The following is a 26290-nucleotide window of genomic DNA, read 5'->3' on the forward strand; positions in this document are numbered from 1 at the left end:
TCAGACTCATAATTAAGTATGCAGCTGTGTTGTGAGTGTATCTTCTCTAACTTGGCCAGATCCATCATATTTCTGTCTCAACCTACTTCTCAGCTTCATGTTCAGCCTAGGGGTCGAAGGGTGATGGATGTCTACTCCACTCTCTCCTGTCCCCTTCACCTTGGGCTCGCTCTTCACACTCTCCTTTCCACTTTTCATTTTCTTCCCCCCGCTTTGTCGCCATTTTCCCCCTCTCTTTTTCCTCGGTAACTGATAAAAATAGAGCTTCATAAATCATGCATCTTCTTCATACAGCAGCACATAAGAGCGAGAAGAATGAGAAATAAATGGGGGGATGAAAGAGAGAGAAGAATGTTGGGGATGAGGAGTAGAGACGAAGGTGGATGACATCAAACTCCAGCAGTGGGGTGTGAAGTTGACAGGGGAATAGATTGGAGCTGCGGGGCTCTTGGCTGCCCTCTTCATCTCTCTGAACACTGGTAAATTTGTGCTGGAGTTGTGCTGGATGGCAGGAAATGGATGTTAACTTGCCGGGGAGGAGGTTGGCAGACAATGAATGGTCATCTCGGCGGCAAAAGAGTAACATGTTTCAAGTCTGCAGAGAGGAGAAAAGATGTCTCCCTCACACCTGCAGGATACTTTCTCTCAGAGTGGATCTGTCTGTCACCCTACGGAGCAGGAGTGTGCACTTTCACGAGAGCAGAGGTTAAGTGAGAGACTCTGGCCAATGCTGTAACTATGTAAAAACAAGACATTGATGTATCACTAAAGCCTGTCTTACTAAAATGAGTTGTTGTAAAGAGGATTTGTAAACGAGGTGAAGCCTCTAAAACCATTCCTTCCTTTTGCAGGTGTTGTTTTCTGCTTTTCCCTCAGGTAAAACACCTGTTACAACACAGTATTAAACTATTTCTTTGACCAGAGAGGTGATGTCACACATTTGTAGCTGAAAATCTATATAAACTCTATCATACAGAAAACTAAATTATTATACACATATAGATGCATATTCACAAGTGGACTCATTTATTACATGTTATCAGTATTAGTTGTTTTTTTTTTACTTTTCATGAAGAGTCTCATCTGGCTGTTTAAGCCCACAAAGATGATCACAAAGCTCTGGAGTCTCAAAGAGGAGTATTTATGTTTCATTAACAAAGCAACACAATGAAGAAGTTATATGTAAATGTAGGTTTAAGTGTGAGACACGCAGACTTGCCACTCCATCTCATTACCATCTGTTACTGCTTTAATGAAGCTCATTAAAGGTTGAGGTGTGAAAACCGAACCCAAATGTTTAAATAAGAGAGTTGGACAAAAGGTGATTGACTGGATCTGTTCTAATATCACATATATGCATCAGCAGATGCAGATGTTGTTATCTTGATTACTTCCTGCTTATCGAGACGAGTTTCTTCTTTGTACGCAGTCCAGTGATTTGGGGGTATAGTGATCCTCAGTACCTCGCCTGAGTACAGACGCGAGGCGTTTAATTGACCGTAGGTGTGAATGTGAGTGTGTTAGTCCAGTCTGTGGCCCGTGTGTCAGCGGTACACCCTGGAGAGGTTGTCGGTCCAATCGCTGGGCCAACACACAGAGGCGAAACAAGCATTCACTCTCACATTCACACCTACGTTTTTGGAGTGTGAGAGGAAACCGGAGAACACGAAGAAAACCCACACACACACACACACACACACACAGAGAACATGCATACTCCACACAGAAAGGCCCTCAGTCGGTCATTTTTGCTGTAAGGCAACAGTGCTAGCCACGACGTCGCCCCGTGGCGCTGTACATTTACACATAAAATGAAATAAATGTGTGGGAGAATGAGATCAGGCTCCAGAGTGAGTGATAACTTTTACAGATTTGTTTGTGTGTCAATGCACTGCGACAAATGTCGTGCTGTGAGCTGTCAGTCTGTGGTGGGAAAAGCCACAGGAGGACTGGTCTGATCCACAGAGAGAATGTGTCAGTTATCAACCATCAGTGTCTTCTCTCAGAGGGTTTCCATACACTGTTAGCTTGAGCTGTAGCTTGACTTCATCGTTTAAACGATGACTCCGCTTCCTGTCCCAGTATACGAGCACGAGTGGGGAATGAGGTGTGTCCGACTCTGCTACAGTATGTTAGGTGGGAAATATTTCCCCTTTCACATTGTTAATACTAGGCATTTTCCTGGGTTTCCTGGGTAGTTGGTCGTGTGTCAAGCGCCATTCCTTTTCTTTCTACCATCCATTAACTTCAAAATGTTTAATTATTTAAGCTGAAAGAGCATAAAATTGGTCTCTTCATCAGTGCAAAAACCAGTCTTGTATAAAGTACCTTAAAGTGATACTTGAGTAAAAGTATCTTACAAGAAAATGACTTTGGTAGAAGTTGAAGTCACTTTTTATAATATTACTTAATTAAAGGGTATTATGACATTTACGGTACTTAAGTATCAAAAGTAATTGTCAGAAATAAAATGTACTTAAATTACGTGAGCAGTTAGGATTGAGCCACGGTAGCTCAGTGGTAGGAGGCGATGTCTTTCAACTGGAAGGTTGTGGGTTTAATTCCTGTCTTCGTCTGTGTCCTGGCTTCTTCTATTATTTCCTCATCAAAGCCAGAGGGCAGGAAGTGGGACATGTGCAGCATGTACTGTATCTACAGCAGCAATTTGACTCCCAACCACTGAGTGATCGATTTTCAGAAATTCAATTTAGTACAATTTAATTTGGCTTTTAAAAGTGCAGTTTCATTTGAACTAACTAATGCAATAACTCCATTTTCTTTTCCTAACGTTGTGTAAATGTTCTGAGTGTGTCATGACTTGGCTCTAAGACCGTGATAATGATGGCTTTGAAGTAAATATTCAACAAAGAAGCGTAATGGCAGATGGAGTGTGTCAGTCACTATCAGCAGTAATGTAAATGTGGCTGAGTGAACATAGTGAGATGTGAAGTGTTGTACGTGTAAACAGAACAAAAGCAAACTCGGGGACGATTCTGGAGAAGTATCAAAAGTGAGCAAGGTGCCATTACTGCTGTGACCTCTCACCGCACTTTGAATGCATGCTCTCTTACCAGTTTTCTACTTTTGCTTTTGCGTTGAACACAGTTTAGTCTAAATTTAGACAATGATTTCCAGGAATTAATGAAGAAACTACCCAATTTTCAGCTGCTCCAACAGTAGAGACAAACCATCTTTTTAAACACAGAACTACACATTGAAATATGTGATTTCAAAGAGACTCAGAACCTCTGAACAATCACTTCCCATCCACCTATAAATAGCTTATTTAGTCTCTCTCTCTTTCGCCCTGCTTCTCAATGAGGCCTACTGGTCCTGATAAGGTCAGTGTTTCTGCCAGAAAAAGTCCAAACACTCAAAAACCAAATCACGCACACACGTGAGTCAACCCAACACTACATTTCAGCACCTCAAATAATCATATTTTAATACTTTAATATCGTGAAAGGGAACATCACAGTCCATTGATTCAACTAAAAGTGCTCACTCTTCAAGTTACAGTGTACAGACAATTTATGGTTAATTGTCTTAATGAAACACTGTGGCGGTCCTTTAACACTCAAGTGTCAGGGCTGCACTGCTTATGTGAGGTGAGGTGATCGGGTGCTGTTTAATTTCAGTTCATCTTCCATTCATGACTCTGCAGTGAGATGATATTAGCCTTGAGGGAGACAATGTGACTGTTCCTTCAATGACACAGCAGAGGAGAGACACGATTACACACACACACACACACACACACACACAGACTTGTGACAGTGCTGAACAATGCAACTGCACCTATAATCCTATTCACTGGAACCAGACACAGAGCCATAAACAGACTGAAGTCATCTGTGGTGACAGGAAGTGCAGTCTTAAATAAACCTACACAGTCTTTATTTGATTTTGGATAAGGATCTCAGAGAGGCAGAGAGAGAGAGAAAGAGAGAAATGTTCCCTTAAGTCAGCAAAACATCAGTGCAGACACACCCTCGCACTGCAGAGTAAGTGAGGTCAACCTGTGTGTTAATAAATGATGTGTTCTGAGTAGAAACTTGGTCACTGTGGGGACTGGGGGTGTAAGAGTGAAAAGTTCAGCAGATAGACATGGAGCAAACGCTCCATCCATCCATCTCTGTAACTCCGAAGAAAGAGAAAGGCCTTTATATTTCATGAGCACTACTGTCTGACTTCACATGTGGGATATGAACAAACTCCACTGTTTTATTACAGTAGAAACCACACGTAACGGCTCAGTGCTGTTGAGGAGTGTGTGGCAAAAAAAAAAAAAAGATGTATGTGTTTGCAAGTATCAGCGTGACTTGCAGAACTTATTAGCACTTATTAGATCAATTGGCACCAGCACCCCCTGTGACCCTCATGTGAAGGATAAAGCAGCAGATGAATGAGTGAGTGTTAAGGTTTTGGAATGCTGTTAATGTCAGTGTCATGTCCATGTTCCAGTTATTAAGCTCAGTTAGAGCCAGGAATATTGGATCATGCTGACCCACAGACTGGTTCCATCTGCTGCCCCCCCCAGTAATATGTGGTTGGTCAGCTGTATCTGCTTGTGGGTAAATTCTTATTATGAGGTAATGTCTTCTTTGGTGGAATGACTCACATAATTCTACAACACAAAAGTATTTTCCTTCACCCAGAGTTCACACTGCACAACTTTGAAAAGGTCTCTCCAGTTTCAGCTCGTACTCATTACAGAGATCCATGCTCTGACTTTTGCTCTAGTATTTTCTCAAACTAAGCAAACAACTACAGGAGAGAATCAGCGTTACACTGCCAGTGTTCCTGAATGGTCCCATTTTCACTTGTGTTAGTGTGGATGCAGTTTTCCTCTAATGTGGACATGATGAAAACAGGGCTATAGTGGTATGGATGTAGCCTGTGTGTTAGTCTGTCGACTCACCAGGGCGTTGAGGCGGGTACGTGCGTTCACAGCATGCTTCAGAGCCAGTCTGATCATTGAAGGCACTCTTAGAACAACAGCCTCCATGTCCTGCTCTCCCCTCATGGAACCAGCTAGCTTCCCCAGTCCATCTACATAGCTCCTCCAGTGGGGCTGGACCTCGGCCGCTCCTCCCAGGCAACCGTGCATCACTGCCTGACAGAAGCCTTTGCAGGCTGGTGGGCCCAGCATGCTTTGGCAGTACGGGCAATACCACAGCCTCAGCAGCCCCCGGCTGCAATCACGGCTGGGCCGCAGGTGGTCAGTTGTGTTGACAACCTCAATGCCCAGGTTCAGCGCCTGCAGGAAGACCCGCGTGGCCAGCAGAGAGCGAGACAGACGGGTCATCATGAGTTTGGGATAAGGGCCAAATGCTACTGAGTCCTTCCAGGCTCCTCTCACACACTCCTCAGACACAGAGGACACGCTGCCTCCCAGGAGACGGCGGTACGTGAGGGGGAAGAGGCGACCGAAGAGCACAGCCACCATGTGGTCCACGGAGGAGTCTGAGCCAAGGATGTAGAGCGCCATGTCCAGGAAGAACTGCCCAACGGAGCTCTGGGCTGCACTGCCGAGACCTGGGAACTCGGACTTCAGCATGGAGAGGGTGGAGTTACGGCCATGACGCAGCACCAGGTCAAAAGCCTCTGCAGGAAAGAAACAAAGCAACAGACGAAAAGTCAGTCCAAAGGAAGGCAAACTTTAGAGTGCTGTTGTGTTCAGTAAGTGACGATACGTCTCAGTTATCACACAAACTGCACCAAGCTGTCAAAAAGAGGAAGCAATTTAGCTCCAAAACATGAAACACTCAAATAGATAAATTTTTCCCAAACACACAACTCTTCCGTAATGGTGTCAGTGCCTGAGAAACGTCCCACACACCGTCTCTCTTTCCCTTCACTGCGTTTTTAATCAATCTGTTGTTTTCTGACACACACGAGAAAAAACACAGACATCCGCAAAATATCGCAATAAGGTGAGATGATGTGAAATATGATGAAAACAAAGCTTGTGCCACAGATGAAAAGCAAGATTTGGGGTTTTACCTTTCAATACAAGAAAAGAGAAGACAAGAAAAGAGCTCTGAAAAGAGAATATATTAGTCCATCGTGTGGGAGAAGCTGAGCCATTAGGATTGGCTTGTTTTCAAGAAACAAAAGGCACAAGAGGAAGTGGTGCGTGGCCATCGTGAGGAGGGAAAATAATCAGTGGCATTTCAAGGCACAAATTGAAGTCTTATCACCAAGGTAGCACAAGAAGCGAAAGCTCTATCATCAACCCGATAGCAAAATAAGTGAGGACACAACAACATGGGGATTTAAAGCTCCATTACTGAACTTAGCAGGGGAGCATCACAGAGAGTGAAATGAAGCTGTGGACAGAAGAGCAGCTCAGAATGCTGAAATCCTATTTATACCACAGCGAGTCTTCCACATCACTTTGTTGAGTGTGATGCCCCAGCTGTTTCATGAGGTCGGGACTGGAGACTGGAAGCAGGGGGACATTAGACGAAGTGATTGGTACGTGTGCTACAGCGGCATTCACCATTTCATCTCTGTTATTTCATTTTTTTTATTTGTTTTTCTTCATGTTTCATTTAGGTCAAATGAAGCTCGTCAGCTCTCACAAGGATCTGGGTCCTTGGACGACACTGAAATGCAACGTGACAGCTCCGTCTTCTTTGTGAGGGGAAATATGATGAGGTCTCTTTTGAGTGTCATTTGTACATGATAAAATAAGGAGCAGAGCATCACATCAGTGAAGTTAGCCCTGTGTGCACACACACTGACAGACTCTATGTACCTGTACGTGACAATGCTAATGGTTCTGTGATTGCCATTAATCCAGACTAAAAACTCCTTAGCTCCTTGAAAGCCATCCCTAAAGGAATATCTTTATCTCCTCTCAGCGTTCAACTGAATGTTTAAGGACTTTTGTCGCAGTCAGAATTGTTAATGAACACTTTAAGTTGTTGCTTTGTTCGAGAGCATGCAATATAGCCAAAATGTTATCATGTTATGATAGAAACGATAAAACCCCTTTTATTACTGGTTCTAAAATCCTTTATAGACAAAACAATTATCTTTATTGAACTTTTGTGTATTGATATTTATGAAAATTATACCACAGTATACATTATTATTGGAGTATCACCCATAGCCCTACACTGATCTACTGCTGTAGATCATGTTTCTTATTCATCCGTTAATTCATTCAACTGTGTTGTTTGTATTGTTAAAATGATAGTGGTTTCCCAACTTATGATTAATGAAGCTTTTCTAATATGATATAATCTAAAACACACATTATTTCATTTGTATGACCTCATTTAGTGACTTCATGGCATCATGGTACCATCACTGTCAGGATCAGACGCTATTTTCAATCGATATAAGCTGTGGGTCACACCTGTAAGGATGCGGAGACACCATGAATCAATACAGTTTTGAACTGCTAATGCTAATGGTGACATTATCTCATCATTTTATCAACATCAATTCATTGACAAAGCATCATCCCTGGCATTAACCATAACCACACAATGTCTAACATTAACCTTCTTAGCCTTAAACTTAACCAGCTCGCTCTGTCTCATTAAGACCAGGTTTTGGTCTCCATGAGGACTACTAGTCCTGACAAGGTCAGTGTTTATGCCAGAAAGAGGTACAAGCACGTACACACACACACACACACCAGTAGCTTATGATGGCTGATGTATAACTACACAAAAACTGTGTCGGTCCAACTTAAACCCCCCATTTCAGCACATCAAAGAATCATATTTTAATACTTTGATCATTAACGGGAACATCTCACCGGGAGGTTGTCTCTTTTAAAGTGGATTTATGTCTCTATGGGAGGAGGAGGAGGAGGAGTTGAATTTTAACATCACCTGCATTGGCCCTCAGCTACATGTGGTTTTCCTCCTCTCCTGTGTGAAGCACTATCGTAGTATCTTAAAGTAAAGCTCTGTAAGTGTTTGTCTGGGGGAAGAAATGCTGCTTTGTCCTTCAACTTCACTTAAGTACAAAAACAACCTTTAATATCATAATGGAACAAGTAAACATCTTTGGAGAGCACGACCCTGTAAAAGCTGAATGAATGGGCTGTTTTGCTACTATTTCCTTTTGATACATTGTGAGCTTTTATTTGTTTACACTTACGCAAACTGGCAACACTGAAATGTTGCCATATTAACAATTAGTGAGTTCTGTTTATAATGAATCAAGGAAAATACTGGAAAACAATGATGTTGAAGAAAATTCTCCAGCATATATTTGTGTTGAATGAATCAGCAGATTTATGGATCATGGCCACTAAATCCTATCACTATATGTTTCATGTCGGTTCATATTTGACTTATTTGAGTGCTTTTTGCGTTTTCTCTCATACTGCTGCCTTCACAGAGCACTTCTTGTGATTTCTCGATGTCTAAAAGGAAAGATCAGAATAATAAGTGAAAGTACAAAGGAGCACAGTGAGCGTTTCATTCCCTACCTCGCCCTGTAATGTGATTTATGTCCGAAAGAGGCTGAAAGGGTGAATGCAGGCATTTCACAATAATGTCAATACATGACTCTGGGAGCTGCGATTTAAGGGGAAGTCACATCCTCAAGAGCAAAACATGTCCATAACATAAGTTTCAGATTTTAGAAAGAGAGAGATAACTATTGCATAGTGTATCTTATCTCATCTGTAACACTGCTACTAAGCAACACATCAAATCTGGTTTAAGGTGTATGTTTACCGGAATAGTTATATTACCTCATTTTAATGTCAAAGACAACGTCATTTACAAAAGAGAAAATAATTACTGCAAACTATAATTTCTTTAAGGTTGTATGTCTTAATTTAAACGTATTTTTAGCAAAAAAGGATAGAAAAAAGAAAAGAAAATGTGATGTTTTTATATTCACTGAGACAATCTGTACTGTATTAACCACATAGTTACCACAAAGGATACGGTTCAGCAGAATTTACATAGTGCAGCGTTGAGCAGGCCATTAATCCCCACACTACTTCAGCAGTAATCTCTGGCACACAGTGAGTGTATAAATATATGAAACAGAGAGCAAAACAGCTTGCTTGCATGGAGCAAGAGCTGCTGAGTGAATACAGGTTAAGGAAAAAAACATTTGAGGGTGTTTGGGTGAGTCAGAGAGTGAGCGAGGATGCTGGGGGAGCAGCGAACATCTGTTTAGATCTTCGGGCTGCGGCCGTCCTACTGTGTCTGCGGAGCACTTCCCTCTGTGATCAATGAGCAGACAGATGTGCAGATTGCCAGTCGAGACAGGGAGACAGAGAGAGCGAGGAGGGGAGACACGCCCTCACCAACACACGCAGAACATTTCTGGTGAGATGCAAGCCGAGGCTTCTTCTCTTTGGGTGTTGACTGGAATTTGAAGGCAGCGTGAAAATACTCATCCATCTGCCTTTTTTGTTTGTTTCGATGAAAGGCTCTTACGTCAAACCCTGTAATTCAACTAGTACCTGTAGTATCTCTTACACCACAAAGAGGAGAGACACTTTGTAATGGTAAAGAGAAAGACAAGAGGGCTCTTCATGAATGCAATTCAATGGCTCTAAGTACCAGGGTCACGATAAGAACCAATGTGAGTCCATTTCCTGTGCATGCTGCTCGCTCCCTTTCATCAGTGAAAGCCTGAGCGGGATCAGGTATCCTCTAATGGAGGGAAGAGGCGCTGTATGTCAGGGACCTGTGACATTCTGGATACAACTGCAGCAGGTCAAGAGCACACATTACCAGAGAACAGCAGCCGACAGAAACATACTGGGTCATGCTTAAAATTAGCTGTAGCATTTATTTTGTCAGCGTCACAGATGGAGGCAGAGGACAGACTGCTGGAAAAGTATACTTCCTCTGAGACTTAAGGATTTTCACAGACAGGTCAGTGGTACATGGCACACAGACATGTCTCTGCATCTGCTCGTTTACCTCTGTCCACCTGGTGTACAGCCAGATAATGTTCACTCCAAGGATTCTGGGCATCTCAGCTTCCTTGGGCACTCAAATATAGAAATCAGATACATTAAAGGTCCAGTGTGTAACATTTCGGAAGGTTTATTGGAAGAAACTAAATATATACAACCCATCGAGTATGTTTGCATAAATGCATAATTGATTTAAAAAAAGAAAAGAAAAAAAAGGTTGGTTTTCTTAGCCTTAGAATGAGCCTTATCCATGTACTTTAGGTCAGGGCCATGTTTTATGAATATAATATTTATATAAGTGGAGAATTATATATTTTATGATATGCAAAGGCAAACACAGAGAATCCAGATGACATCAAATTTGTCTTCTGCTCATTTACGCAGTGGTCCAACGTGAACCCTACACGGACAGAACTCCATTTTCAGTCCACACCATGTTTTGGTCAAATCAGACCACAAAAGAGATGAGACACAATAACCATAGAAACCTGCTTTAGATTATTTGAGGCGGTTCGATGGTACACACTCGTTTAGAATCAGTGCTCAAAGAAAACAAGGACATACAAATTAAAATCTCTGCTACTGAAAAGGAATGTGAGATGGACTGCATGTGTGGAACACTAGACTGACACAGACCCTGAAGTATTATCGGAACTGTGTTCTTGTACGTGATAAGTATGACCCAATTCTTTCAGTTTGGACCCTTAAATGAACCCCAGTCTTATATCATCATATAAATTTCCCTCTGCATATCAAGTCATTAATCAAACACACCAATAACACCACGATCATTGGCTGTAGAATTCAGGTTATCTGAATAATAAAAGACATCTAATGAATCTGCCAGACAGTGAGGTCACTTATTTCTGACGTCTTTAAACTCGGAGACTTCAGCACTGACATCAAACGGGCTTTTCACGTAATCTATGAGCAGCCTGTCAAATGAACATATTTGATGTTCATGGGACCAGACTGGGTGTTACATAAGACAACTCTGCGGCTCACAACACACCAAAGTGATGGACTGACCGCTGACTGTGGCTGAATGTGCCACAAAGGCAGACATGCACACTCATCAATCAGAAGCCCATGCACCCATTATCCCCAGGAGAGGCAAACATCAATAAATTAAGCAGCCAATGAGACTAATCCATTTGGCTGATGGAGTGTCACCTCTAGCCGCCACAGAGACAGATGGAGCTGCTGCCACCTGGTCCTGGTGAACAAACTGTAACTGTCCAGGACACAGAGAGGGGACTAGCGGGACAGCAGCAGTAAAAAAAAAAAGAGCCACTTTTAAACTTGTTGATCCAGCATATGTGGACTTTTTGTCTTTATAAGATGACGGAGGTCTCATCATGCAAGATCACCAGCAGCTGAGTTTTATGTTTTTGTTTATGAGTACAACACGCAGATGTTCAGAAGCGGGCACACAAAACTCCCAGCAGCCTCTGCATTTACATGTTCCGTTATAATTTCAGCCCTGTCTATAATAAAAGTAGCATCTGCTCACTGACTGCAGACAATGTTGTTTTTCCTGACACATTTCAATCACCCCTCACAAAACAACCTGTCCCAGGTAACCTGAGATTTGCTCCACCTGACCGGCTGCTCTTTCGGGACCAGCGGTGTGCGTTTGAGTGTGGATGCCTGGGGATTATGGGACGGCGGTGGCGGCAAAGGGCAGGGTGGGGTTGGCCGTTTCCAGGAATAAAACAGACAGGATGCTGGTAAGGCCCACTTAGCATCACCAGCAGACCATGAGGGCCAATGGACAGCAGGGCAGAAATGAGACATGTATTAGGTTACTCCATCTGTTAGAGAGCACTCACACACACACACACACACACACACACAAACAAACACAATGCAGTCACACAGCGCGCAGCAGTAGCCAGGTGGTGATAGTGTAGGTGAACATTTGGCAAACCTTAGTGGGAGGGCAGGGTGTATGGACTAGAGTCACACACACACACACATGCATACACACGCACACACACACATTTTCATTGTTTCTTATTTTGTATTACCTGTTAATCACTTACTATTAACATATTCTCAGTCTCACACAGAAAGTCACAGTGACTTTGATTAATTTCTGACAGTATCACACTTATGCGCTGATGATTTAATGATCATTTGGTTAACACTGTAATTTCCACCCGTTTCCATAGGACAGAACTGAACATACAACAGAGCAAGAAACACGAGCAGTTTGATTATTTGACAGGTTATAATTAGGATTATCTTAACATCTTCAGTTCACACTAAAAGTGAGCAAATACGCAGCCTGTCTTATTATTAGTCTTCTTCATCTATCTGCTCCCAATTTTGGGTTTGCCACAGCAGATTTCCTTTCTATCTGCATTGATTTGGAAATTTAGTGACAATCAGTAATTGCTGTTAGTAAAAGGTCAAAATTGAATCACAATATTCTGAAACAATTAACCAACTTTGTGCCACACCATGAAGTAACTGTGTATTGCAGAGCCCCACGATTGTTCAGAAACTACAAGAATACATCAATGTCCCACATAGTCTCCCTAGGCGACTCTTCCATTTTGGCTTGAATATGTCACTTTGGATATATATATATATATATATATATATATATATATTGCAAAACCCATGACCTCATTAAATAAACCCAGGAATAATGAGCCAGAGCAAATTTAACTCCTGTCTCCTTGTTTCCTCATTTAAAAAAACAGGAAGTCCATGCGTACAGACCAATACTGTGGTTTCTAGCTGATACAGAATATGCCAGACCGTTTCCTCTGCCTCCATATTTCTGTCCTTCAACGCCAACTCCATTGATCTCTGGAGCTGAGGTCCTTGCCGAGGTCAAAGTGAAGTCATGCTCTATCTCCAGCAGGCAAACTGGCACTGTCTGAGGGCACGGTGTAGCAAAAAGAGGACACACTGAGTTGGGAAGGACACAAGGGCAAAAGAGAACTGGAAAAAAAAAAACACGGCAGAGAGCTGGAGGGGAGGAAGAGGAGGAGAATGAGGAGGAGGAGGAGGGGGTTTGTGAATAGTGCCAGAACGTGTGGAGAGAAACATTCAGCAAGGCAGTCTTTGAAGCTCCATTCAAAGGCAGCTGGAGTCATGCAATGCCAGAACTGTGAGACACATCGCACACCTCTCGCCAAAACTCAGCCACGGGTGAGAGAGGAGCTGACACTCCAATCAAACGCTCGCCTGGCAGACGAAGGTCCACATACAGTAGATACATCTGCGCGCTCTGAGGAATCCTACCACTCCGAAAAGTGATACTTGAGTGAAATGCTTTTCCAATAATGGATTACTTTCCAGCACACAGACCGAGACATAGAGACAGGACACACAAACACAGACCAATGCACACACACACACACACACGCACACAAGCGGAGCTCTTGTTGCTCTCGGGGGTGGTGATTTGAGGATGAGGATAAAAAGCCGGCAGCCCATCCAGAGATGAGAGAGGTCATGATGAACACAGCTTAAGTAGTCCTCTCTAAATCAAGAATCCTAGCTCTGTTAATTCAATATGCATATTTAAGTAGGTCCTGTGGTTTAACATGAATACACTCCCACTCATTCACCCTTAGTCTGTCTTTAATTCTCACACTGTAACCGTGCTGGAAGCCTCGCAGCACATCACAACCATGCATCGGCTCAGTTTCACATCGCCTCTTTCAAACACAAACAAATGGTATCGGAGAAATATTTCCACTGCCAATGCTAAAATGGCGAAAAGATCTTCAATTTTTTATTTTTTTTTTACAGTCGGCCTTAGGAAACATAGGAAAGATAAAAGTGCAATGGACTGAACTGCGGTGAACTTACTAAAGAAAAGCAGCGAGGGGGAACAGAGTGTTTTTTTCAACTTTCTTGAAACAGATGGGTGCACAGTGTGAGATGAAGAGCGACACAAGGAGTGTGAAGATAGAGAGAGAAAGAGAGAGGGAGAGCGAGAGAGAAAGAGAGAGAGAGACAGGAGGGCTAGCTGTAGATGCCTTAACTGTGACTGTAAAGCTGTAAATGCAAAGAAGTTTGAGTGGATTAGGAGTTGTGATTTCTGTGTGTGACCTGGGTCAGATCACTCTGCTGCGCTACACACTGATTTAAGTCACTCACTATGTTTACATGCACAGTTTGATCGAGCTAAAGCCGTAGTCTGACTAAGACAGGCAATCGGACAACTTACTGAGACTGAGTATACTTGCAGAGGAGATTTATTGGCCATGAATGTCTGACTCTGCCTCCGTAGGTGCTGCTGTATCTCGCTATAGGCTAGTGCATATAGAATCAGCTTCCTGTTGACCTTTACGTCACAGAAAATTAAATGGCGAGATTGACGCTGTATGTCTCGTACCTGCTGATACTAGATGATTTCTGGCAACAATACTGCAGTTTATATGAAATGTCCTTCTACTTCTGTGTCACAGACCGGGGAGGACAGAAGCCAAGTTCGACTCCAGCCTGACTGAGCCTATTTACGCAGGAGTAATTGGACTATGAATACGTTAGTCCGATTATGACCAGCTTGTTTTGACTAACCTGTTTAATGATATTTAGAAAACGTATGTCTAAGCCTGACTAAAATCTGACATTTAACATGGATGTAAACTTGGACTGACTGTGATCTCATCATGTCAAAGTGCACTGCAAAACACAACTTATAAGCTCAGCATCTACAATGTTCGTGTGTGCCAGAGCACTACACTCACGCTGTGGTTTGGCCATTTTTTTGGTCAGTTTCTTTCGCTCATTGTTTCAATCTTTGTTGTCATTGTATGTGTAACAAAAGCCACAGAGGGTCTGGACTTCCATGACTCCCAGTACCTTGCTGTGTAAATCATTTATTACCACCTGGACAACCATAAGACTCCTTCTTCATGGTTGTCACAACAGAGGGTGAGGAACATATACACATTACACTTGTTCCAGAATGCAGCAGTAACATCACTTCAACAGAAAAGAGAAAACACATTATCCTGTTAGAATTTCAACCTTCAAATAGGTCTGCATCACCTGCACTGGCTCTGTTATAGTTTACAACATCCTCTAACTCTTCTACACTGGCAGTTGGGGCCGTGCGGCCGAGCGTGGCAAATAAGTGAAGGAGATGTTGTGGCCGAGAAGAACCAGTGAAGGAAAACTGTGTCATCGTTCACAAAAGTCTCCGTTTTTGCCCGTCTATACCAAAACGCAACCCGTGGGTTTTCAAACAAAAACGTAGCTGGCAGCGTTTTTAAACTCCGGGGAGAATCCATGCCTCATTCAGCCTCAGCCTCAGCCTTTCCTCCAGCGTCGTCATCCATCTGTTCACAGACCTCAGTGCATTCCCCTAATTATCTCTGTGAAAGTTCTGATGTTTCAAAAAAGTAGATTTCATTATTCATTTTCATCGATTGGTTGTTTTTATCTTTTTCCTGCGTGCTGTAAAGCGCTTTGTAAACCTGTTTTGAAAAGTGTTATTTAAATAAAATATACAGCATAAATAATATTAAATATTCACTGCCATTTTGATTATTTTTATTGCAATATATCATAGTATGCAAGATACTATGTTTACTCAGTTACAGTGCGAGACTGCTTGAGGATGACTTCTATGAGATGGCTGTGTGTGTGTGTGTGTGTGTGTGTGTGTTGGTGAGCAATTGTGTTTGTAATTGACTGCCTGAGCCCCTGAGGTTTGAAGGGCATCAATGTCAGTTTCATTACAGAGCAGCAGAGAACAGACTGAGGGCCTCAGTGTTTACTGTATCTCCTCCTTGTGACAAATGCAAATCAAAGCACTGAAACTGTGTTTGTTGTTTGATGCACCAGATCATTAACTTAAATACAGAATGGCCTCTGGAAAAAAACCCAAAAAAAACTAATGTGCAAACACATATTGATGTGGAGCTGCAGCATTTTTTTAACCAGCAGCAGATAAAAAAAATAAAGTGGTAAAGAAAAGTAAGGCTTGCTTCAAAAGACAGAAAGTAACTTTGACAGTTCAAGTAGAGAAAACATTACAGACCTGGTGGTCAGACACAGGCTGCAAACAGCAGCTCACAGGATATAGTATAGTTGTTACCAAGGACGGAGGAATCAGGACTAAACTTCATGGTCAGGAGGACAAAGAGGTCAGGCTGAGGTGAAAAAAGATCAGCAGGAAACAACGTAACTAGCCAGAGGCTAATACAAAAACAAGCGGGCAGGAATTGACTCATGCTGACTTTCTTTTTCAGTCGACCGAGTGAGGAAGCGGCAGAGATTTCAGAGTGAAGACGCAGCACAGACAGACTCTGGAGTTTGTGAGAGGAAAGGAAGCAGCTGTCTGAAGAAAATTGTGGAAAACGCAACAAGTCGAACAAGGAGTGCAATCAACAAGCTCGCAAAGCCAGATTTCCGAAGATGATAGAGAATGAATCCATGATCTATACTGCTTATCCTTTGAGGGTTGAGGGAGAAGCCATTGCACTCTGAACCAACCATTCATGAACTCATTAGTTGCAGCTATTTCACCTACTGTCAATTCAGAATTCCCCTGTTACACTAAACACAATCTTAATGTTTTTGGACTGTAGCAGGAAGCCACAGTACCAGGAGAGAACCTACACACACACACACACACACACACACACATAGGAAGAACACACAAACTGCACACACACAAGTTAAGTCTTCATCATTGAAACACACATCAGGAGACCTGCACAAATACTGCATTGTCTTATTTCACGATCAATCATATACAGCCATATTCAGCCTGACAGTGTCAAATGTCACAACACAAAGAAAGGTGCAGAGTCAGTCAACACAACATGTTGAACATGATTAAATAGTGTTTCTAAAAGGAGCTAATGATGTATTCATACTGTTTCCGAATCAATTTCTGCATTAAGATAATTAAAAACAAAGATTAATGTTACATATTTTGAGTAGTGTATTTACATTTGCACAGAGATCTGTATTTCAGTTTTAGTTTGCCTTTTAATGATGTCATCCACCTTTTATGTCTCTGCTGTAAATTACGGGGCAAACCCCCTCTGAAACATCACAGTGAGGAAAGCCGTATTTCCCCCATGAGCCTGTGCTGCTTCCAAATGCCCTCAAACGAAGTCGTTTGTTATTGTCTTTACTGAGAGACACGAGCAGCAGAAATGACATGCGATGCATTTATTACAGAAAGTGATAAGTGTGTTTGGCTTTACGTGTGAGGATGACCAACATGCAGCAAACTGAGAAGACAACATCATCTGCTTGCTCCATGTTCCAGTGCTGGGAATAAAGCCTGGCCATGCAAAGGTTCTTTTCATGTTGTGTGTGGTGGGTGTGTTCACCATTTGAGATTCTTACACAACAGTGATCAGATGGAAGGGTGAAGGTCACCTTATGGTGGCCGACAGGGGCAAATGCACTGCAACGACCCAAAACACATGCAGGGGGAGAAACAAGCTGCATATTCACAAACGTCGTAACAGCTGGTTGTGTAGCTGCACGAAAACTAAAGCTCCCACAGACCCGAGCACTTCCGTTTTTGGGTCCGCGTCCATCTGTAGGCCGAGAAGGGCAAACGCAAATGTTTTGTGACTTGCTGGCATTTTAGGACTTTTGTGGACTTGCTGGTGTTTAGGACTTGCTGGTGTTTTGGGACTTGCTGGTTACTTGACTTGCTGGCATTTTGGACTTGCTGGTGTTTTGGACTTGCTGGTGTTTTGGGACTTGCGGTGTTTTAGGACTTGCTGGTATTTTAGGACTTGCTGGTGTTTTAGGACTTGCTGGTGTTTTGGGACTTGACTTGCTGGTGTTTTGGACTTGCTGGCATTTAGGACTTGCTGGTGTTTTAGGACTTGCTGGTGTTTTGGGACTTGCCGGCATTTTAGGACTTGCTGGCGTTTTGGGAAACCGCAGGGTTTGTGAATATGCAGCTCATTCCTCCTCCTGCATGTGTTTTGGGTTGTTGCAGTGTGTTTGCCCCTGTCAGCCACTGTATCACCTTCAATGTTCACCAATACACTTGATATACTATCTTCTTTTTTTGCCAGTTTAACAACTTATTTTTTTGAAGAGGCTCGTCAACAATTAGTGATTAGTGATTACTGATTACATTATTACATCTCTGTATCTTAACAGACCAAGTGTGTTTCACTGCTGTTTACTGTCAAAATGGCTGCCAGGAAAACTAAACTAAAACTAAAACTAGCTTATTACTTGATTCATTCATTATTTACTATGATGTCATGCTGCTGTGTATGCCAAACTGAAAACATATTAGGACTTTATTAATTAATGTATCTATTTTTATTGTCATTTACCACTACTCGCAATCAGACAGTTACCAGTGTAGTGGGCAGCAGCTGAGGGCGGGGTCACATCAATCAATCAAAAACAATCCCTCACTTATATTATTATGTAGATGTTTGCAGATATATGAATTCATTATAACACGTTTCTATAACAAAGACTTAATGCAGTCATCAGTGAATATATTTTATCAGGTCAGATTTACCACCCCCAGATAAAATCAGGTGTTTACTTATAGTACCGTGCAGTCATGCAAGTTTGAAAATGGGATTGCAACTGTGACCAGTGGGATTAATTATTCAGAGTCAGTGACCAGCTCAATGAATCCCACAGTCAGTCACAGTTTGTCGTTATCATCCAAAAAATTGGCTCCACTTGCAAGTGGCATGTTGTTGGACATGATACAACACAGTATTTACTTTCCAGGACTGTTTTACTGTGGCACAGTAAAATATTGATATGGCACCATACCCAGCAAATGAGTTTCACAACGCCCCGGTGACTCAACCTACAAGCACAGCAGATGTCCTGGGGATTTGGGGATTATATCAGTTTGTAAAACAAAAGAGAGAGACGCTCTCTTGGCTGAAGAACAGAAGGAGGAATTTAAAACGGAAGGACTGTCGACAAAAACATTCCCGCAGTGCCCAAAAGCCCTTTTAATCTTGAGGTAAATATTTCCTCAGGCATGTCGGCCCAGTTGTTGGTAAATTATAATGAGCCAGTATTTCCAACTAACTGTCCAACACCAGTATATATGATATAAATGTATTTCACTGCTGCAATTTACAGCAGCATTGGATCTTCTAAAAACTGTCATTATGGTGCATTGAATAATCTCGTTTTGATATTCAGCATGAATTAATTCACTTCCTCAACACAACAAAAAGGGGTAATGTTATAAGTTAGGGCATCAGAGAGGAACGGGATTACGTGTAAACAGCTTATCCTGTTTCAGACACCTGGGTGAGCCACTATTTCTGTTTAGAGACACAACCTGTTATTCAGAAAAAAATGAGGATGCTGGTACATGTAAACATCTTATCCAGGTTTATGAGTTATATATTTAGTCAGTCACAAAAAAATAAAAAATAACACGGTAAATGATGTAATAATGATGAATCCACTGAGAGGCAAAGTATCATTTGGCTACGTCACTCCTGCTCTCCATCAGCAGTGATAAACTGAAGAGGCCATATCCAGCAGAATAACACATGAAGCAGAGAATAATCTGTGCTTATTCTCCCATTGTTGAGGTAAATCAAGCAGAACAGCACAGAAATAAGTGGCTGAGATGTTAAGGAATTAGGATGCCTGCACAGACCGTGGCATTCTGATGATCACATAAACATTAGGGCTGAACGATTTTGAATAAATATCTAATTGTGATTATTTTCACTGAATTTGTGGGAATGTTTTTTTTCATAATTGAGTTTAATCTCATTTTCATTTGAATAACATATTTGAAACAAGTGGTATTTGTGCAGATCTGTGAAAAACAAAGATGTTTTCTTCAGTCTGTAAAATATGATGTGAAGAACAATAGTTAATCTAACACACATTTTTGGCACTTTTCTACAAAGCAGTTTGAGCATGACTCTGCTTGGCACCTCTAGACTCTACTCGGTTTGGTATAATTTTTAGTACTATAGTACCTCCTCAACATGGGCGGAGTCATCTGAAACATTAGAATCAGCTAATTCAAAAAGATTAGTTCAATTCTGAAATACAGCAGAAAGGGTTGTGATTTGGCTCACAATCGCTGTGTGCTGTCACTAAATACACCAGCCTCCTCTTAAAAACTGAGATTTTAGACATTTACTTTGATAAATGATGGAGATTAACGCATGTTTTCAGGATTTTTAAGTTGTTTTAACTGATCTACTGTAAATCAGTGCCTGGCAGTTTGTCGATGTCACATTTTAAACACTTTTGAAATGTCTTCACTGAGCCTTTGGGCTCATTAAATAACATAACCGCATCTTTTTTAATCAGCCACAAACTGGAATTGTAAAAACTATGGGGTCACAGTGTCTTCCTAGAGTCTTGACAACACCACGACAATTTCTGGCAACCAGTGCAGGTTCTGTGCAGAAGCAAAGGACAGATAGATAGACTTTGTTAAAACATAAATAAGTCTCACGACTCTGATCATGGGCGTACATGAAGCTACTTTTTTTCAGGCATCGCTCTCATGTCAACTGCAAATGTGATGCAACATGTGTTGATGCAATGTGCTGTCAGTTTGATCAATCCACCTGTCGGCACACACCACATATCTGTTTCATTTAAAAAAACAAATACAGTACAGAATGACACACTGTTCCTCAAAAACCACACACACACAAGTCATGACACATGAACATGGGTTGCAAAGAAATATAAAATAAATGGAAATAATCCCTTACCGACTTTATGTAAATAAGCATCAATAGCTACCTTCTACAGGTTTGTGACTTTATACCTGTATCGTCTGCTTTTGTGTTCCCTCTGTATGAATTATGGCAAGGTTGTAAAGAAGAGGAAGCCCAGAAAACTGCTATAATTACCGTCTCCTCCTCATCCACTCCTAGAAAAACTAACTTTTTATTCTACATTTTTACCTGTCAAATCATTTATAGATTTGTTGCCAAACAAGAGCCAAATTAAATGATGCCATAAAGTATATGACACCTCTCAACCTGTGCTACTATAAATAGGTGAACGTTAGGAAAGGGTATTGTACATGATGGAGGTGGGGGGCTCTCAGCATCTCTTTGTTGTTTGTGTGAGAAAGGAGATGAAAGACAAACGCCTACGCAGTGAATGAGACACACCTCGCCTCCTCCTCCTCCCCCTCACCCCATTCCTCCCTCTCGTCTTCACTGACTCCCTTCTTCTCCCTCATCCCGCAAACAGAACAGGACTCCCTTGTTTGCTCTCCTCATATGCTTGCACCTGACACACACACACACACACAAACAGATTTGTCGGTTGATGCGAGTCTTGCGTGGTCTACGCCTCAGTCACCAGAACACAAATGAGAGACACAAAGGCACAAATAGGGCTCACACTCACAAACAGCCTGACAAGTTCCTGGTTTGATCAAATGTCAACACACACACACACACACACACAGAGTTTGTCTTTCTCTCCTCTGTCTGTCTTTACTTTCATTTTTGTCTCCATTAATAAGAGCTGCTCTAACCTTCGGCACTGCCCTCCTCTTCCTCCTCCCCGTCGTCACTCCTGCACCAGCCTCCATCCATCTACTGTGAAACAGACATCTCCAGCTGAATAAAAAATGGATGTGACCATTCTTTTTCTTGGTGGGGAAACAATGGGGTTATTTTTCTCCAGGTAAAGATGTGTCTCATTCTGTTTTTACTCCAACCCCCTCCCTAATCCTATACTCCCACAGCCCCCATGCTCCTCTTCAGCCATCTCGCCCCCTCTACCCTGCACCTCCATTTCCCCCTCCGCTGCGAATCACCTCGGCAATCCATACATTACACCTTGACCTCAGGAAACAGCAAAATGGCAACACTTTTAATTTTTAATCAGGGCCTCCGTCAGAGGGGACCTGGCTTTTTCCAGTCCCCTTCTCACATCACCTTTCTGTCACCTTCACTTCTACCCTCTCTCCCTCTCTCTCTCTCTCACCCACGCACCCCATCCCTTGTGTCTCCCTTCCCAAAGTCACAGTGATGAATGGGTGAACGCTGCCATCTCTGTGCCTACCAGCGAGAGGCAGAGGCCGACCGATGCAGCGCAGACGCTCTTGGGGATCACAGGCCGGGAGGAGAGTAATTAATCCAGGGTTGCAGGACACACTATGAGCTTCAGGTCACTCTGTGTGTGCGGGTTCTTGTATTTGTTACCTCTTTAGGGCAATGAGGTCCCAGGTCCCAATGAGGCAGAACCTCATTTCTAAGGACTTGGCTCAGTTTAGGAACAGTGCTTCGGTTAAGATGAGGGTGAGTCATTAACTGGCTATGCTTAAGGTTACGGATAATACTTTGTTTGTCCAAATGAACAGAAGTCAGTGCAGTGTCCTAAGAGGAATAGCTGTGCAAACCTGTGTGTGTGTGTGTTGGAGGTGGTGGAGAGGGGAGGGGAGGGGGTGTTGGGTGCATGTACAAGAGCACAGTATTAGAAAAAGAGGATAGAAACTCCAGACAGAGTTTTGTAAATGTGTAGAACCTCAGGTGCAGAGCACAAGGTTAGGACTGTGTGTGTGACTTTGTGTATGTGTGCTCTGTGTGTGTGTGTGTGTGTGTGTGTGTGTGTGTGTGTGTGTGTGTGCGTGTGTGTGAGGGGGTAGATGAGCTCCTTAAATAAACACCACTTGGGTACAGACAGCAGCAGCCAGAGGCACCACATTCAAGACTGTCCTTGAACTCTCGGGTCAAACACACTAAAACAGCCATGCAGGCGCAGGAACACACACACACACACACACACGCACACACACAGAGATTGGGAGCTTGGCCGTGAGGGGGATGTGAGCCATTATTTCAGCTCCTTTGTGTGTGAAAATTCATTGTTGGTGCTGTTCCTCCAAATAATCGCTAAACTGTAATTACATACGGCAGGGAGGACTCAGCTTCCAAATGAAGTTGAACTTGATAAGAGACTCGCAGACAGCCGAGAAAGAAGAGAAAGATATGTTGGTGTTGGTCGTATTAACAGGTGCGTTTTCCATCAGAGCTCATCTTAATTGGACCAATCTATTACCCACTCTGACGTGTTTAATGTTTTGGGGGAAGACCGATTGAAGTGCAGCGTGAAACACCCATACACAAGCGCCTGGCTCAGTTCCTCCACGTCTATCCAGAGGCTCCAGCTCCATGCATCATTAGTCCAGGCATAGCAAGCATACCAATCACCCATCCCTACATCCTAAAGTGATAGCTGAGGGGAAATGGAGGAAATGGTTTTAATGCCGTAGAGCCGCTCTGAGTGTGTGGTCTCCCGGGTTTTTGTGTGTGAGTATTAGTGGATGAGTCTGAAGCAATTATGGCACAAGTGAGGCTGGAAAGATGTCAACCTACCAGGACTGAATGTAACACAGCTGAGATATAACAGGGAAAATATGTGGAGGATGTGTGAGTGCTCATAGAAGTGGAGGGGGGTCACTGACAGATCAGGCCTCTTTTAAGAGTGCTTGCTTGTTCTGGGATGTTTCACTTACACGGACAAGACACGTGCGGTCGTGCTCTGTGGAATCACTGAGAGACTGATAATGTATATTTTAAATAAACATTAACATGTTCACATACTCACAACATAATGACATATGATGTATCGTAATTACCAGTGGCGGTTGCTGGTCTGTGAAACAGGGGAAGCAAATTTCAGGCGCAGTTATTTATACATAAATTCTGCGCCTCTGCCCCAATGACCAAACCATATAAATCACGTAAAGGAAATGCTATAATATAGTGTTTTTTTTTCCACCCACCACAGTGGCTTTTTACCAGCCAATTGTTTTTGTGCCTTAAATAAAGGTGAACGACACAGAAAATGCATAAGCATGGTTCTTGAACTTAAAAGTTAAAGTTCTCTTGAGTTATTAACCAATAAAATCTATTAATGACTAGGCCTAGTTAATAGTAGTAGTAATAGTAGTTAATAAATGTGTGTAAGTGGATTTTTGAGAATTTACACATATTTAGAACTGGTCCTAAATTGCCTCTAACTTTAAGTTTTTTGTCCTGATTACAAATTGATTTGACTTCACTTTTTCTGAGCCTAACACGACAGTCACGACAGTACATTTCTGCCCACTGCTCCATTGACTCCCAGAGAAGCTGAGCTTTCCTGGAAGTGACGTTTTTGCATTTATCCAATCATCATCTCGCTCACCATAGTGGAAAAAACCCTATTCTGTGCTGCCTCGTAGAGAGGTTTTAATGCACTGTGCTGCTGTGGGAATGTACGAAGAGAAAATCACATCAGATGATCTGTGATAACAAGCTCTGAATAAACTAATTATAGAGTTGATCAAGTTCTACAAAACTTTAATGAAATGTAAATGCGACAGTACATATTTGACCATTTATTTTATGATATTTTAGAGGAGACGGAGCTTCCCTTGCTGTCAAAGAGCAATCACCTCTGATAATTACATAATTGTTTTTAATCTGGTTGTATGAGTTACTGAATAGAGCGGTCACTTTTTCCAAAAATCATGTTTGAATGAATATTACACAACATGCGATCGCTTCAAAGATATTCTGGTGATGCCTCCCTATGGCGTGAAACCCAAAATACTCTATCTTTATCTTTTGGATGCTTTATTATCATGATTGTCTGCTCAGGAGGACAGTTAGACTGTGCACATAGTTAAATTTGTGCTCTGCAAGTACGTCATCGGGAACCAACTTGAGGCAGGAAAGTTCATTTTCATATGGCTGTCAGTGGGGACACAAGAGAAACAGATTTTATCCACTAAAGGTTCACCTGGTATATTAGATATACTAGAGGTGAAGTCATCAGGGACACACTGTCTGGATACAAGAAATGTTTGCACACATTTTCAGGCAATCACTGGAGCCACAGACACTCTGTTTCCATTGGTCGTCCTCAGACGCAGCGTTACTCAGCAGCAGCTTTCATCGAGCGATAGTCGTCTGCTGTCCTGAATTCAGGTAGAAGTAGGTGTCATGCTGTAGCACAAATAACATGACCCAATTTTTCAGAAAAGGAGGAGCAATCAGCAGCATAGCCGAGAGGGTGCCAGGGAGATGGAGCACACACGCAGTCCCAGAGGACAGACAGCTATTACAGCACACGGAATACAATCATCTACGAGCCTAGAGGCTAAATGTAAGATTTAGCAACAGTGCAGCAGAGAAGTTAGATCTTTTTTTATGCCCAACCAGCAACCCCCATGCTCACTCCTGAATGCATTTGAGCTGCTTGAAGGTGTGATCAAAGGTACTGGTCCACGGATTGAGGACAAATGTTGACAACAGCTAAGTGTAAAGAGGCTAAAAAGACGGATTCTCCCTAGTTTTAACCAACCTGGGATTTTTTTTTGATTTTTTTATTCAGTGGAGCTTACCAGACCTTTATGAAGCATGTGTGTAACATGTTCCGGTGCGTTGAGATGAGGGACTGAAATGGAGCAACTGGATGAAAGAGAGGCGAGGCGGGAAGAGCAGAGATGAGGTCACAGCGGAGGCGAGAGCAGACTGACAGATATGGAAATAAAGTCAAGAGGGAGACAGAGATACGAACTTTTCCTTCACTTCCTCTTTGTATTTACCCTTCAAAAAAGAGCGAGTGAGGCCTAATAAAACATTAATCATTCCAGGAAAGCTCTTTAATGTCTATGACATTAAAGGGCTGAAAGGAGGGAGAGGGAGGGAGAGAGAGAGAGAGAGAGAGAGAGATGAAAAGAAAATGGGAGGGAGGAGTGAGAGACAGAAGAGGAGGATGTATCTCTGGGTGGATGGTGGTGAAAGGTGGAGGAGTGGCAGGGGACACAGAGGATGAGTAATCAGATGCTAAGGTGTGGAGGAAAGTATATGTAAGGTGAGAGCGGGAAGAGGGGCATGTCTGACAAGGAACCTGATTAAACTTAAAAAGACTTACATGAAAAGTTTCCGCGTTTTTTCCCATGCTAATGAATACGTGGATTCTATAGTTGGTGGACTGTCTGCATCTGCCCTCTACCGAATGTAGGAATTGCACCTACATTCAAGCTGCATGTAAATGATGAGGAAGGGGAGCGGGAAGAGCGCTGAAGCGTCTCTGTGCGTCACAAACCGCCGATGTAGGCACATCGCTGTTAAATAAGCATGGAAACACTGCACCATTAACTTTAGACCAGGTTTTTGTTGGTCAATGACGCAGTGGCTTTCTGCTGCCTCAAGATAATAATGTGCCAACAATGCGCCAGACCACACCCCCTTTATAACACCAATACACTGACTATCATCACATTATTCTTTTAAATCAGTTAAAATAATATTATTTTTCATCAACTTGTGTCTCCTGATAGAAACTGATGTTAGCTGTTTCATTCATTTCACTTTATTCCTGTGGTGCTCCTCATTTGAAGTTATGATAAAAGCTAATTTCCCACAGTGTTCTCATACTTTCAAT

General features: G+C 42.4%; 1 protein-coding gene across 1 annotated transcript in view; it reads right to left on the bottom strand.

Moving 5' to 3' along the window:
- gpc3 (glypican 3) overlaps window positions 1-26290 on the bottom strand; it is a 103431-nt gene that overhangs the window by 38565 nt on the left and 38576 nt on the right. Inside the window, exon 3 of the mRNA XM_044039446.1 lies at window positions 4922-5607. Coding sequence (XP_043895381.1) covers window positions 4922-5607 — 686 coding nt within the window. The remainder of the gene's footprint in view (window positions 1-4921; window positions 5608-26290) is intronic.

This window comes from Solea senegalensis, linkage group LG12 (genome assembly GCF_019176455.1).
Source record: "Solea senegalensis isolate Sse05_10M linkage group LG12, IFAPA_SoseM_1, whole genome shotgun sequence".
NCBI classification, from domain to species: Eukaryota; Metazoa; Chordata; class Actinopteri; order Pleuronectiformes; family Soleidae; genus Solea; species Solea senegalensis.